At 35.7% G+C, this 16,638-nt stretch overlaps 2 protein-coding genes across 4 annotated transcripts in view; one reads left to right on the top strand and one right to left on the bottom strand.

Moving 5' to 3' along the window:
• The window catches only part of LOC124416430 (protein bicaudal C homolog 1-B), a 43,985-nt gene extending 31,737 nt beyond the window's left edge, over nt 1-12,248 (bottom strand). The window contains exons 1-3 of one of the 3 annotated variants that reach the window (XM_046897504.1): nt 11,916-12,248; nt 8,076-8,322; nt 3,037-3,080 (exon numbers count right to left, since the gene is read on the bottom strand). In XM_046897504.1, coding sequence (XP_046753460.1) covers nt 3,037-3,080; nt 8,076-8,322; nt 11,916-11,918 — 294 coding nt within the window. In that variant the 5' untranslated portion in view covers nt 11,919-12,248. Of the gene's footprint in view, nt 1-3,036; nt 3,081-8,075; nt 8,323-10,640; nt 10,851-11,915 lie in introns of those variants that run through there. The other 2 variants (XM_046897506.1, XM_046897505.1) reach the window with 2 other exon arrangements.
• A 186-nt stretch (nt 12,249-12,434) lies between these two features.
• On the top strand, nt 12,435-14,307 carry LOC124416443 (N6-adenosine-methyltransferase non-catalytic subunit). The gene is made up of 5 exons (XM_046897539.1): nt 12,435-12,595; nt 12,704-12,880; nt 13,114-13,431; nt 13,512-13,894; nt 13,997-14,307. Exons 1-5 carry the CDS (start codon nt 12,539-12,541, stop codon nt 14,232-14,234), a joined length of 1,173 nt encoding a protein of 390 aa, XP_046753495.1. The 5' UTR covers nt 12,435-12,538; the 3' UTR covers nt 14,235-14,307.
• The last annotated feature ends 2,331 nt before the right edge of the window (nt 14,308-16,638 follow it).

Here is a 16,638-nt window from a genome sequence, read left to right as displayed (position 1 = left end):
AACTGCCTTAAGTATTACTCCTGGTGGCGAAAAAATATTTGAGGCGACACTAGTTGTAGGCAAGTAAAAAAAGAGACGTCAACTTCCGGTTTTCTGGAGGCTTCTAGAGGTACAGGACTACCTATACTTTTACATTGCGGAGTCGCAAGTGAGCGACGAAAAACGAATACGAGTTACATCATCTGGCATAGAAACTCAAATACGATCACTCTCTGAGCGATTATGAATTTCAAATTCTGGTGGAAAAGGAAACGGTTAATTCTCTGTTTCGTAGCGTTCTTCCTCATGTTTTTTCAACGTTCATTAATCAACAGTATGCAGAATTAGAAGCGATGCATACGTCAATCTCCACATATCGCAGATCATGGATACAAAAATCAGCAATCTGCACCTCAAGTGTAAGCACAAATAGACTTACAAGACATTGAAGATTGTTCGTTTTAATTGGTAAGATTATATCGTACTCGGTTAGGTCAAAAACTCGATCTTATAATGCGGTTGAGCAAGCGATTAAATTTCAAGCAGTACGGCATAAAAAAGTTATCAAACTTCACGCAGGATCCGAATCGAAATCGCGAAGGATTCTTCGTCGCAACAACTCAGTTTGAATCGAGCAGAAAAAATCCAACAATCTGAAATTAGGATGAACAGACCGCTTCAATATTGGACTGACATATTTTCGCACCAAAATTTCGGGACGAATGGGATGTACAGTCAGGTCCAAAAAGTATTGAAACAAACACGTGGTAAGCCAAAAATGTAGAAAATATCTATTCTAAAAAAAAAAGTGTTAAAACGCTAAATTTCGACTACTTACGAAGACCTCGTTATACTGAAAAAAAGGTCAGAGAAAACACGTTGTTCTAAAATTTCTTCACCTAAAAGTTCATATTGTTTTTCTAATTTTTACGAAGAATAAAAATATTTTATTTCTTGTCAAATAATAATGATGAGTTAGTTACCTGTAAATTATAACGATGTTCGTATCGAAATTTTTTTTGTTTTTTTTTTTCTCACCAACTGACAGAATTGAGAATAAGTCTGTCTCACTCAAGAGTATTTGTAGAGAATTCGATTCACAAATACAATGAGATATTATTGATAAAATTTGAAAAAATAATATAGATATAGATTTTTCAGTGAAGAATTAATATATATATTACGAGGCCCTTTTTTTCTTGAAGTAACAATAAATTACCTTCGTTTTCACTTTTCCGACATTTGTTTCGCCGAATTTTCGTCCTTGACTGTATGTTTGAGTGAAACAAACACCAAGTACAATATGGTAGTCGAGTATAATGATGATAAGGCAGCAACCAATTCCCCTCGAATATTATATCTCCCGAAACTCACAGTTGTGATATTATCTGCGAGTTGGTTTAAGCCAGTTGATGCCAAGTCACGCCGTGATTGAATATTCAGTACTGATTACATGGCCATGCATTTTCTACATTTCTACGCCACTGTCTCAGTTGGCCACCGATGACGTAATTACGTTAAGTACGTCTGAATCGCTTCATGTGCGTAAACCGTGCATTTACGTCTCACGTACAGAATTCGTGTCCTGTACGCAATACTTATTACATATATATACGCGTATAGCAATAATCTAAAAAATTATAGTATTGATTAATTATTCTACCATTTTTCTTTGTTTCACTTCAAATTCAAATCATTCGATTCATAAGATAGAGAAATAATTGATACATATGAGGAAGTTGCGGTTTCATTGGGAATTCATTATCACACTTCCCCAATCGAGACTGCATGGTTTGCTCGGAATTAGTATGACGTTTTACTCTCGGGAAATATCCAACCGCGGTATTACCTTCGTCGTTCTTGAGTTTCCACCTCATCGTTTAAAATATAAACATGTAAACGATACAGTAATTACGAATCTAACAATTTGCAACGTAGAAGACTCGCGATTGCGTGAAAATTTCACCGCATTGCAAATCTTGAAATTATGCAGACAATGTTTTAGTCATTGGTATTATACATTTCTATAATTAATATCGAAGGCCGACGAGAAGGAAAAAGAAAGGAAAAAGATACGCAACAAAAAAAATTAGAAGAAGAAAAAAAAACAACCAAAATCACGAGGTTGAAGTTACTAACGTTATCGTGATGAAACGTTGGTGGAAAAAAATCACTATTTGCTTAATTTTTCAATGATTTTTAAGGACCTAAGATTTCGAAATGTGTCTCTTTATGCATTACGGTTTACTGAATTTCGAGCAATTAGAAAATCGCAAAATAAAGTTCTTTCCTCAGCATGAATTGTTAGGATAACGTTACTAACTTCAATGTGATAGAAAATCGGCATTAAGGTCATTTAGTAGTCCTACCTTTACCGACTGAACAAACTCACCATTTTTTTTTTTTTTTTTATATATATGTTAAGTAAAAGGAAATGAGTAACTTCCCTGAATTTAGCTAGAAAAGAATGATTCATCGTCGAAATTTGAACCCTTTCCGTTCGATTGTTCATTTAATATAGGAAGTAAAGGGGTGAGTTTGCTCGGCCGGTAAAGGTGGGAGTACTACACGACCTTAAATCATTATTTAAAGCTTATACTTTACTTAAACTTATACAAATGACAGATATTGGCCTAAATTGATGTTTCTACTAGATTTTCTAGCATTTCTCATTCGGATTTAGGTGTATGTACTGCAACTACAGTTTCCCTAAACTGCCACGTGACTGACCTTCTTTGTTTCGGGAAAATATGATTATGTGATTTAATATCCATGCAAAGTTTAGCGTGTAACAGAATGTGAAAGTATAGTCGTAAATGTAAACAGATTCGTAGAACATAAAATTTGCAATATTGGTCATCAACGCGTATTTGATATTTACTATGTTCCGCAATCGCTGACCGCTTATCGCCCCGGAATAAATCCATATAAATAAACGAACATTATGTAACCTATACATGTTGTTTTTCAATTTCGTGTATTTTTTTTTCATCATCATCATCGTCATCATTATCATCATAATCATCAGTTGAGAAATTTTCAGTCAATTTAACTCACCTTGTGAAAAAAAGTGTCAGCTGGTTCCGGTGCTTCATTGTCACCTGGAAGAAAAAATCAAAATAATATTTGGTCAGTTAGATTCCCATAAGTTCACTGTAAATATTCTCTTAATACACTTTATATAATATATACAAATCCTGATTGCAGAACATTTCGGCAAGGTCAAAAGCCACACGAGAAAAATACCTCGCCAAGTTGTACTTATACAAATGTATAGGTTATACCGATACATTATACATAGGGTCGATTCTTTATGTTGCGTGATTTAGCATTCTCTTTTAAAAGCTTCCTAAAATTGTTGAATACGGTTATTTTTAAACGAAGAGAAGTAGCCTCACAGCGAGACTCTCGGAGAGTTGACGTTCATATTATACGAATACGAATACGAATACGAATACGAATACGAATACGAATACGATAGCGCGGGCAAGAAAGTAGTCGGAGATCTTGCTTGATATTTGGAAACTAAATTAACCGCTAGATGTCCAACATGCATACTTAGAGTCGTTTCCCAATTGGTTTCATCATTATTTTTCTCTCCATTTAACGCGACAACAGTAACAATAATTAATGCTTTTATTAGAATAAAAAATTATTTGCAAGTTTTTAAATATAATTCGGTTGCAAAAAAACAGTAGGTATAATCAAGTTTGAAAAATAAACGACAGAAAAATGTACAACTTCAAATGCATGTTTAACATGCAGTATTAAATATGCAGAAATATTTTTTCTGCACATATTTTAGCGGCGTGAAAGTTAATATAAACCTTTGTGCAACTCGTTTGGAACATGACTCGGTAATAATTCACATAATGTTGCAATGTGTGCTAGCGTAGCAGTAAATTATGATATTACTACTTTCGATTACCGCAAGTGAATTTGCTTTTATTGATAAAACGAGAAAAGAAAGAAGAACGCCTCAAGCTATGTGCGAATATTAACGACGTCTAGGTAAAAGGAGATGGTTATAAATGAAGAAAGAAACGGCGAAGTTTCGTAACCAATCGAGTTAAAATAAGAAAGAAACGTCTAAACGCATAAGACACATGAATATACGACAAAATGCAAAACGTGCTCGCGTAACTTGTTATTTTTTTTCGACACTGTGCGTGTGTTTGGATTAGGTACCATCATCTGTTATTTAACGTAACGCCTGTAGTCTAAAAATAATTCTTATCGCTTTGAGGCAACCTTCAACAATTTTATTTTATAAGTTATTATCAAGTAAATTCGCATTTTCATGTCCGGTTAGTTTGGTCTTGAAAAATTTTCGTCAAAACAATGCAATACGAGTTTGAGAAATTATTGCAGGTAAATGATGCAGTTGAACTCTGGCTTGTTTATTGCTTAATATTTTTTGCCTCGTTTTTTCTACCATATGCCGGTAAAACGTGCAGTTTAATTACCCAGAGTGATGAAATTTTACCTAATTGTCCGACGGTGGAAAAATTTATCAATCGTAGAACGGATTTGAATTAGACGGTTCAACGGTTTTCGATTGTTATACGACAATGTGTTTGTTTTGGCAGATTTGGGCAAGCGCGATATATTACAATATTTATATGTAGGTAAATCAGCCTGCCCTGTAGGTTGTCAAAACACGATTCTTAGAAGCTAGAATTTCAACAACAGTTAGTCCACGGTCGAAGAAGACCGTGTTGTTCAACCCAGCTCCGAGATGTATAATCTACGTAAGATCCATGGCGTTCTGTGACAGGTTTCACGCCAAAGACTCTGTACACAAAGTTCCCCGTCATTTGCTCACGTGTTCGAAAATTCCACATAACTGGCACCGAGTGATTTCTTACATAAAAACTAAATTCAATATGCAAAATTTCTTCTCTAATTTCTTTTCGATTGGCGAAAAAAAAAAGAAAACTGTAATGTAGAGCAGATTTCTCTGCAAACGAACTGGGAAAGATTTAATCTGTTCGTTCGATCGTGGATCGACTGTTATTGGCAACGTTTTTTTTTTTTTAGTAAGTCAATATCGAAGGATAGAAAAGTTGAGTTGAGAAAATTGGAGTTTGAAATTTTTTATGATCGTATTTACTGACATACAGAATTGACGTACAATTTGAAAGACAGTTTTCGCAAAATTTTTCCGCAGAGATTAAAAAATGAAATCGAACAGGGGAAAAATTTGCAAAGATTAGAGGATAAAATAGAGTTGTAATGTCGAATTTGCGGAAGCGCGAAATTCTGTATCATAGAATTTTAAAACGTAAAAATTTGGACGACAGAAAATTCATAAAACGTAGACAAGTAAGGTATATGGGAAAGCAAAGTATAGAATATTTCGATTTTGTGCATTTTTTAACGCTGTGAAGCAGATTTTTGCACTTTTAAAAATGCGACATTGTCACCGTTCTGTTCTTTTTATTTTCCTAAACTTTTATCATCACCCAACGAAATCTTACTTTTGACTGATTCTTCTACACGCGAGTTTATCCAAGAACTTTATACGCGTCAGATTCGCTTCGCAAGCTGATAATATAATTCAAAAATATTCCTATCAAGTTTCAAAGGTCTTTGATGAACGGACACGATCTCTGCACTTTACGGCTAGCTTTCTTACTCTGCCTAAAACTTATACCGGAGCCAACGTCATCAAGATCCTAAATTTTCCCCGAGTGTATCCTAGAATCGTTATAACTGATTTTAAAGACGTAAGAATAATTTATGGACCGCAGTTTGCAAGATGTAAAAAAATTATCCGAAAACATTTCTGCAGGCTAGAAAATAATATTGTATTTTCTTCTCTGAGTATGATATACAATGAGATGTCGAATATTAGGTATTCAATCATTACAATATCATTACGTGTTTGACGCTTAACTTTCATTTCATCATAACATTGCCGTCTGCCGTTGAATGTGCTACCGCAATGAATCTGCGCATGTAAATTTTACCAGGTATATGAATCACGTATTAAAGGACAAGCTGCTCAAGTTTAGACCCTGAATTACCTCTGTAAAGTTGGCACCCCATTTTGGAAAACAGGATTTTTTTCTAGGGAATTCTGGAATTTTCTCAAAAAATCCTAGAGTTCCTGATAGTTATCAAAAATAGTTCCGGTCAATGAGGGTCTGAAAAATCAATTTTAGAAAATGGAGTAACAACTTCACGGAGCACCACATTTTCGAAAAAATGAGTTTCGTTTCGGAATTCCGGATAGTACTCGAATACTTGTACAGTTCTATGCCCGCATGAGAAATATTTCTGATTTTTCATCACTGTAAGAATGAAAAATGAAAAAAAAAAAGCTCGCACCCCATTATTCGAAAACTGCAATTTTTTTTTTCGAGTTCTAAAAAAATGTCAGAATTTCAGAGTTCCTGCCACTGGGTTTTTTTTTTTTTTTTTTTTTTTTGTTACATTAGTTACCGAGATATTGAAAAAAAAATATCCACGCGCTTTGAATACAATAAAAATTAATTTTGAGCGTATACCTGAAATTCCAATGTGAGTTCTGGGTAGAATAACAAGAGTTCGGCCGATCATTGAAATGACTTTTCCGATCCAATCAGAATTTAAAGAGTTCACGAGCTATTTCGTTTCTGTTGCCGGTGACAGGCAAGGTCTGCGGTGGAAATTTTTTTGAGCGTTTTAAAAGTACCGATGGGAGTTCTGAGTAGCCAAGAAAGAGTTTCTAACTATAATTCAGATGAATTTTTTGGATTCGATCGAAAACGAGAAAGTTCTGCAGGATTTTCGAAAGCCCAAAATTTTGACACTAAGTTTTTTGAGAGTTCCAGAAGTTCCAGAATGCGTTCAAAATTGATTTTCGTTGTAAGTAATGCGCGTGGATATTTTTTTTTTTTCAATATCTCGGTATCCAGACAAAATTAGAAAAATTTCAGTTAGCAGGAAGTCTAATCTCCTTAAAAGTTTGCAATCTAAAAAAAAATTGCGGTTTTAAAATAATGGGGTGCTAGCATTTTTTTTATAGTAGCAAACAACCAGAACTCCCAAAAAAAAACTCATATTTCCAAAAAGTTGGGACCTAATTTTTAGAAATTGATTTTTTTTAAAACTCTTATTGACCGAAACTGTTTTTGAAAATCATTAGGAACTCTTAGAACTCCATGAGAATATTCCAAAACTTTCAAAAAAAAAAAAACATTTTTTGCCAAAATATAGATGCCAACTTCACAGAGGTCCCTCAATTACCGCAAGGGGTCTCATTAATCACTCGAGTGTCAGATTACAGTCAGATTGTAAGTAAACACAGGTGCAAATTAAAAGTATGCTATAGCATGAAGTAAAAAAAACAGAGAAGATTGGCGAATTCATCTATACATATAGAAATACAGAAACCTGTTTTGAACTTTCAACGCTATCGAAAATTTCCATCACGATACCAAAAATACGCAATAACGAGTCGGTTGAATTAATTGTTTTGATTTCAGTAGGAAGTCGATTATCGCCGTGTTTTTATATATATGGTCAATTGACTCGACGTTTGATAAAAATATCTCACACGGTCTACAAGATTAGAATGGTTTTAGGTAGGTGATTAGATTGTACACAAGCTAACCGTATACACATATATATATATATATGTATAATAAATATATATAATATAAATAGCAACACTATCTATCTTTTGTTGTTACATAACTGCTTTATCTACATCCGTGCCTAGGTTGTAATAAAAATCTCAGGCATATATACGCATATTTGAAAAACGTATGCATTCACGTATAGAAGTATATTTGCATAAGATAATGAGAAAGGATTCTCTAATAATATCGTATAATTAAAACATAATAACAATGAGAAAAATGCATCAACGATGCCGTGACTCCGTTTGCTTTGGACTGATAATTGAGATAAATTTTGGAATATCGAAAAATGTTACAACGGAATTTGGATAAATTTTGTGAATGAATTATCGTCTGTGATTCGATTATTTCAATCCAGGGCAAAGCACTGCAATATAACCGCAGTAATTATTATTCATGATTTTTCCGATATTGTTCGGGACAAAAAATCGACTGATCGGTATTCGGAATAATGACTTAATTACTCACCCAGAAGCATGTGTTCGAGCTTCCGACGATCAACCCGGAACCTGTCCTGGTGAAGATCATCGGGATCAAGGATACCCAGGACCGCGACGAGGTCCCTCAACTCCTCGCGGCTGTCGAATCCCGACTTGCCGGAAATGCTGGTCGTCCCCGTTCCCTCCGATGTTTCCGACATTGTTTCCGCCGCCCGGGAACTCCTCACCAATTCCTCCGGCCTCATCTTTCCACTCGGTGAAACCCCTTCGTCGTCCTGTATTGACCATATTTTTAAACGTCGAAACCTTGATGTACGCATTTTTGATTTTTAATTATACGAGCTGGTCGTCATTATTTCCATCGAATTCAATTGAAATATACATAGAAATTTACGACGTCTTGAAAACTCATTAAAAAGATAATGACACAAAATTTTGAAACAATTAAAATAAATAGTCGAATGGCATTTGTGTACATTTCATTTCAAGATTCTATCAATGTACGATATCGATGAAAAAAAAAAAAAAAACTTTTCATGTGTATGAAATTTCTGAAATATCTAGAAATTTGGGAATTTAGGAATTTGGGAGTAAACACAGGTGTTTTAAATAAGTCTAAACGACTTGTGATGAAATCAATACACAATCAAAAATATAAGAAATGTGGTGCAATTCTGGATCAAAGCAAAAAATTTCAAGCTTCTTCGACTTGTTCACGGCTGGAAAGAGTGGTAAACACGATTTTTACTTTCTTTTTTTTTTCTCATCTCGAGGTGTTGGGAAAAAATTTCGAAGAGTAAAGGTACGACCTAACGAAACTTTAATAACAGAGGTCATTCGATAACTGGCTGCAAGATTCGTTCCCACGTTTTTCAACGACAATGAGAGTCGAGTCTGCCGCTATGCTATGTATGTATACGTGTAATACGTGGTGTACCTGTTTATTGTACGAATAGATGTACGATTCGCGAGAGAGGCACGAGAGTTGAAGTCACGGCTGATACGATTCTTGCAAAACAAAACAAGAGGGATCGAAGAGCGGGGAAAAAATAGGCACAGAAAATAGGCACAAGATGAAAAAAATAACAAAAAATCCCTCCAACAATAACAGCGAACGCATATTGTAATAATAATATTGTTATACATCCATAGAATGTTGTAACAATCGGATGGAAAAGGCTCGTTAATTCAGCGATAATCACGTTAAATATGAATATGACTGGTTAATTGTTATATTACGCTTATATTGAGAAATGTAGATGCGGCGATCATTTTGCAAACACGGATAGTTAAGAAATTCTTTACTTTTTTAAACAAGTTTAAATTGGCCTGGCATTTTAGCAAACAATGTATATTCATATGTATATAATGTAGTCGAGGGGCGCACGGGGGGGAGGGGGAGGCAAAACGGAGGACTTAAGGAAATATTTCATTTTCGAGGACTCAAATACGCTAAATCTTTGTTTTTGTTTTTTTAATTGTAACCAGAGAAAATATAAATGATTTTCAGATGTCAGGAAGAGAAAAAATTTGAAAATGCAAAATAGTGCTCAATAATGTTTATATAGAAGTCATTTTTCGACTGTTTAAAAAACATTTTGGGAAAGAAAATTTTTTGATAAAATTTTAAAGGTACCCCATTTTGCCGACTCCTCCCCTATAACTGAAATCACATGCTAATTTAACATGGATGCAGGTGGTCAAGGCGGGATTATCGAGAAGAAGTTGATCGGTAAACACGTACGACTATATTTAGTACATTTTATTTTTGGCACAACATCTGCCAACAATTCTCACAACATCGGGTCTCCTGGGATCGCTAATTGGGCGTGATTTTAAGATACAGGCGTAAAGAATTTCTAGATGACTACAACACGAGTGTAATAATCGGTAAGAAGGATAATTGACGAGCCTTTTGGATAATAACAATCGTATGCGTTTAAATTATTATAGTCGATTGTCGGTGCGGGAGGGGGGAAAGCGAAATAGATGAAGGATAAATTTTTCAAATGCATCGAGGTAATTTTAAACCGCGTAACACGTAAACATATCGACACGATCGATGATTACGCTCGCCAAGGACACTCTCGGGGAGGAATAGACAAGAGAAATTTACCTGTTGACCGTAATTCCCTATTCAACTTCGGTTAATCGGATTAAATTTTGAATTTCGAATACAATGTATAGCATACCGCTTCGCGAATAACAAAATTAGATAATAATGATGATAATCGCAGAGATGGGATTTTCAAACAATCGAGAAACTTCATCGAATATAATCTGCAGATGTCGGGGTGAAAAAAAAAATATGCACATCACGCGACAATTTTTATACACCAAAATTATCGGATAGCAAAGAAAACATATGAGAATTCAAAACTCCGTACAATTGAAACTGACTACTGTACCTACGACAAAAAAGAATTTACAATAACGCGAAGACGGATTTTGATTTCTTTCGTAATCGATGTTTTCAACCGTTCGCTGCAAGCATATTATATACATATATCGTCAATTATTACCGGTATACAATCGAATCGTGAATGAGATGTAAATGAGGAGGGGTAGAAGAAATGGGAGAAATTTGAATAACCTTTTTTCAGTTGAGATAGGGTCGTCGCTCTTCTTGCAGTTGCAGGGACGATGCGTGAGGCATGCAGTCGTCCGAATCCGCGGCACTGTCACTCGACTTTGCACGTGAGTCGTCGGCACAACCGTCAACCGAATCGCGAAATAAGAGGCGAATAAACGAGTTGAATGTAATTAAAAATAAAGAAAGAAAGAAAGAAAGAAAGGAAAAGAGAAAGAAAGAAAGAAAGAAAGAAAGAAAGAAAGAAAGAAAGAAGGAAAGAAGGCAATTAGGCAATCAGCGCCCGCGGCGAACGGCGATGCAGCCCTGCGGGTCCCGAGGTGTCACCTCAGCATCACCCGATCTCCGACCTCCCTCCTTTTTTTCTCTTTCGCAGTTTTTTCTGCGCCGTCCCGCGCGTTATTCGCAAAATTCTAACGAATATTGAACGCTGTGGGAGAGCCGTGACACTGATACTCGCGACGCTTTCAACCCGACTGTCGTTCTCCGACTCTTCGCGCGTCTTGGAAGTTAAATCGACGGACCTAGGCTCGAGGGAATTGCCGCAGGAGAGGAGCGGAGAGGAGGGGGGAGGTGAGGAGAGGAGAGGAGAGGAGAGGAGAGGAGAGGAGAGGAGAGGAGAGGCGCGCGACGAACGCCGGGTCGAATGACTCGCGTAGCGCAACGTGGTTCCTCTTGCCGGCGATTCTGGCTCTTATCGTTGATCAACCTTTAAACGAGGGGCCATTCGCGTGGAAAACAAATCAATGATTACCATTCGTTAAAGTTGATTTAGGGTGATTTCTATTGACTTTTACTCGAAGAGCGTTTCGCTTACAGATTAGGTAACAATTGGCGATCGGTATACATTTCAATGGTTTCACGTGATTCCCAATAATTTCAATCGATTTCATGCGATTCTAACAGATTTCAAATAATTTTAAACGGCTTCGCGCGATTTTAGGCGATTTCAAACGATTTCTGATTGCCGTTCATTTTCCATGATTCACGAGCGTTCTAGACGATTGTCATTAGAGATACGAGAAATCACTGGGCATTACTGGAAGTCACGTAAAACGCTGAGAAATCATTGGAAATCAATGAAAATCACTTGATGGTAAACCATTGCAATAGACGAGAGCACAGTATAATAAAGATAGAAATCAATCAAATTTTAATGAATTTCAAACAATTTTTTATCTACCCCAAACTTACATACATCGATTTCCAATGTTACCCCTCATTTCTAATTATTTTGCAACGTTCTGGACGATTTATAGTGATTTACGTAACTCTTACCATTTTTGAAGAGGTACGACATAGCCGGGCAGCATTTTATCCCGCAAAATGTATTCCTTCATTTTTGGCCACAGGTGTTGAAGTTCAGCGAATAATAAGCACTCGTCACAACAAGACTTGACATTATATTTTCACTCTACTCGACTGAACACGCACTGAACGAATCTGTGACTAGCACTTTATGTATTATTATCACACTCGCGAGTTTGAATTGTACCGGAAGTAACTGCATTCTCACAATTTACCACGCCGTTCGATGAATTACGTAATTCATTCGGAGGTTGACAGTTCCGAAGATGTGAAGAGCAGATGAACCAGCGAAGTGCGAAGTGCGAAGAACGGATCGCTGCACCGCGCACCAAACTGCATAAGAAACTGAATTTAGTGACCCCCTCGATGCAGTTGTGAGGTCGAATATATGTGATGCATATGCATTATGCATACTTGGGATTCTTAGGAATTGATCTGGTTCCGCTCTCCGGTAGACTCCGCCACTTGGCAGTACCGCGCTCTGTTTCTCACTTCTTATTTTCGCCATTTTCGGCCACCTGCTACATGTCGGCAATTTCCTGTCTCTGTTCAGTTCTATCTCACACAATATTCGAAATAACAAGGAGTGTATAATGTTGCAGACACTTCGAGAACGCTCTAAAAGGCGAAAAAAATTATTGGCTCAAACGGTGAGGACACACTTCACGCCGATTAGTCAGCCTAAAATCGTGTTTCTAATTTTGAGGTTATGTCTGATGTAAACACGTTATAATTTGTATTATTTTTGTTATTTGCAGCTTGGGGTGTCGAGCGTAGATGAACTTAGACAAGTTTTGGGTACAGATATCGATGATACACAAAGAAAGCGTGAAAAAATGTCATCTGCTAAGTCAGACGACGACCTGAGAGAACAGAAGGATGACACAGTGTCAACCAACGAAATAGTCTATAAAGATTCTTCTACGTTTCTTAAAGTACGCTACCTATTTAACACCATTAGTTTCTTTTTCAGTGTCAGTAATTGAATGTTGTTTGAATTAAAAAAACAATGCGAAGAAGGCCCTCTTTCTGTACTTTTCACAAAAACTCTCAGAAATTTTTAGTAAACTATATTTCATTGGCTCTTGCATAACTTTTGTATTATGCGTAAGAACAGCTGTGACTTAGATTCACATTTATACCAAATGATACCCTTTTCTTCAATCAGGGAACACAATCCTCAAATCCCCACAACGATTACTGCCAGCACTTCATTGACACTGGACAACGCCCTCAGAATTTTATACGAGATGTAGGACTGGCGGATCGGTTTGAAGAATATCCAAAATTGCGAGAGCTAATTAAACTTAAGGATGACCTAATTTCAGAAACCGCAACTCCCCCAATGTACCTGAAAACTGATCTCCTTGCTTACAATCTGAAAGAACTGAATTGTAAATTTGACGTTATTCTTATTGAGCCACCTCTTGAAGAATATCAAAGGACATGTGGAGCCACAAATGTACAACTTTGGAATTGGGATCAGGTTAGGCATGGTCGGTAATAAATTTTTAATAAACCTTGTCAACGTCCCTTCAACTAAAAGTCTTAATAATTTTTTTTCAGATCATGGAACTAGACATAGGTGAAGTAGCGGCGAGTCGTAGTTTTGTATTCCTCTGGTGTGGTAGTAGCGATGGATTAGACATGGGTAGATTTTGTTTGAGAAAGTGGGGTTTCAGAAGATGCGAAGACATTTGTTGGATACGTACGAATATAAATAATCCTGGCCACAGTAAAAATTTAGATACTAAAGCCGTTTTGCAGAGAACAAAAGAGCATTGCCTAATGGGAATTAAAGGGACTGTACGAAGATCTACAGATGGAGATTTTATTCATGCAAATGTAGATATTGATCTGATTATATCTGAAGAACCTGAGTATGGATCTATCGAGAAACCCGTTGAAATTTTCCACATCATTGAACATTTCTGTCTAGGCAGGAGACGGTAAATACCATGCAATTTCCAAAAATCTTTGTTAAACCCAAATCTCACCTCTTGTTTCTAACAAATGTGAATATTAACTCTTCCTTACTATTTCTTTTACAGATTGCACTTATTCGGGCGTGACAGTACGATCAGGCCAGGCTGGCTTACAGTGGGACCAGAATTGACCAATACCAATTTTAACACCGATCTCTACACCAGCTACTTTGCAACTGGCCAGATCACAACTGGATGTACTGAAAGAATAGAAGCACTCAGACCCAAATCTCCACCACCGAAAGGAAAAGTATCCGGCAGAGGGAGGGGTGGTTTTAATCGGGGTAGGGGGAGAGGCAGATAATCTATAATCCGTAATAGCTTGTAAGTTTTTAATGATTATTGACTTGAACGCACAAAAATATCGCATGCTGAATGCGAGAGAACAATTGTTTATCAATCAATCTATTAGTGACAACATGTTACGTCAACTGATAGTGATACTACTCTATAGTATTTTGTTTTTGTTAGTGGTTTACAAATGCATTCTGTATGTTTCCGAACCAATAAAGTGAATTTGAACCTCTGACATTGTATCAAATTTTTTCTTTTTCCGAGTGAGTATGTATAATTGCATCACGCAAGCGAATTCTGTTTAGTAGGGTTTAAAATATCTAAAAATGTGTACAGTCTTTTAAACGGTATTAATCATCAGGAATTCAACACAAAGTTGTTGCAATAGTTGCACTTTGCTCTGCCTGCTTGGACTCATCGAAACACTGTTATTACTTCATGTTCTTGAGAATTGGTCATTGTCATTGTCTGATCATAATACTAATGAAATGACTGGAGAAATTGCATGGCTAAAGCCTACATCCTTTACCATTCAACAATTGCTGTATTGATTGCGAAGTAAAAAGAATAAAGTATTTTTTTGAAATCATAAGTCTGAAAATTATTGATCAAATTCGTTTATTTAAATGCGGCGTTAAAAATTAAAATATAAAATTCTCTCATGTTAGATCATAAGTATAACACTAGAGATGCAGGATGCCAATGGAAACATAAGGCTGAACACAGAACAATAAAATAGATCCCAATGACGTAAACCACCGATAGCACGATGCTGAACAAAAACTCATCTCCAAGTTATGCTTACGAGATATAACAGGCAAACATACATATAAATAAACTTCTCCTAGTACTTCCACCGGTATCGTGCACCTTCACACTAAACTCGTATGTTATTCAGGTATGTTCTGCAAATGTGCATTGACCGCTCTCTACATCATTGCATGAACATTATCAATAAAGTGTTAATCTATGAAGGGAAAATGAATAAGTTATTTTCTGAACACAGAAAAAAAAATTAAATTATATGTCTAACAGCGTTTGAACACATATGATACTCTGAATGGTATTGCACCTTCCTGGAAGTATCTACGTGTAGCTGTGTTGGCAATAAAGCCAATATTGGCCTCGAATATTCTGCTTACGCAGAAACAATTTATAGATTAAGAAAAACAAACTACATATTTGTATTTCTTCGGGAGAGAAGAAATTTTTATTTTTTAGTCTATGTGAGATCAAGTCAACTTGTTTGTACTCTATAGGTTGAATTGAACAATATGGTAATATGAAAATAGATAATTCATAATAAGTATAAATACTTGATTCACAGCTCTGATCTGTTATTAATATGGATTTACAAACGAGTACTTTGGGAAGAATCTGACAACATGTATCACGAATTAATTTCAATGTAATAGAGATGATCGGTATTTTGAGAATAAAAATACATCAGACTATGTTCCTTGATTATTTTAAGGTTCTGAACTCCGGTAATTCGTCTGATAAATTCCACTAATGAGTAAATTTACAATAACACATAATTCTATCATCAGTTTTTAACGTAGCTAAATTACATTGAGAAAATTTTTTAAACAAATCAAGTGCAACAAATTATTTTCATAGGTCGAATTAATTATTAATGTTATAACTGAGTTCAGGTATGTTCCGTTCAATGAGGTAACGTTTTCATGTTTCAGTAAAGTTAGAGAACAATTCTGCGAACCAAACCTTCATAATTTGTCGTAACATGGTTGTGAAGTAGCAAAACTTATCCCAAGTAGCATTCGTTCGCATAAACAATTTCAGCAACATTTTGGCTTACTTCATCAGTGAGTAAAAAGTATATTAAGCACTACATATACTAGATTTAATTATTAATCTATCGGTTGACACAATAAATCAGACGTTATTGTTTAAAAATAAATAAAAAATTTTAAAATCATGTAATCAAACATCAATTCGGAGCACACTATTCACGTATCATATTTTGAAAAAGCAGCGCAATCATGCATATTTCATTGCAGATATATTTTCTAAAATGGTCCATTCTACTGTCATTGAACAAGAAGTGACGTATTTCTAGAAAAACCTGCGTAAAAATCAAGTTTGGTATAAAAACATATGAAGAGTTTACACATAACTATGCTGTACAGTGTATAATAGAACTTTGAGAGATGTGTTTGAGAAAAAACAATTTCAACTTCGCTTGCTTTAACTTAAATGAATTGTACGTGCTAATTGAATTTTTCTAAATACACACAATTGCGCAATTGCAGCTTCACTGAAAGAAATTTATATTTCAAGGTCACGTAATTAATCGACATGACTATTTTGTGCTACTTGTTTATTACATGTAAGAACTGAACAGGCAAAGCTGTAATTATGTAGCCGTGATCCATGACTCGACTTTGCAAAAA

Source organism: Diprion similis, chromosome 2, assembly GCF_021155765.1.
Source record: "Diprion similis isolate iyDipSimi1 chromosome 2, iyDipSimi1.1, whole genome shotgun sequence".
NCBI classification, from domain to species: Eukaryota; Metazoa; Arthropoda; class Insecta; order Hymenoptera; family Diprionidae; genus Diprion; species Diprion similis.
This window is presented reverse-complemented; position numbering and strand designations above follow the sequence as displayed.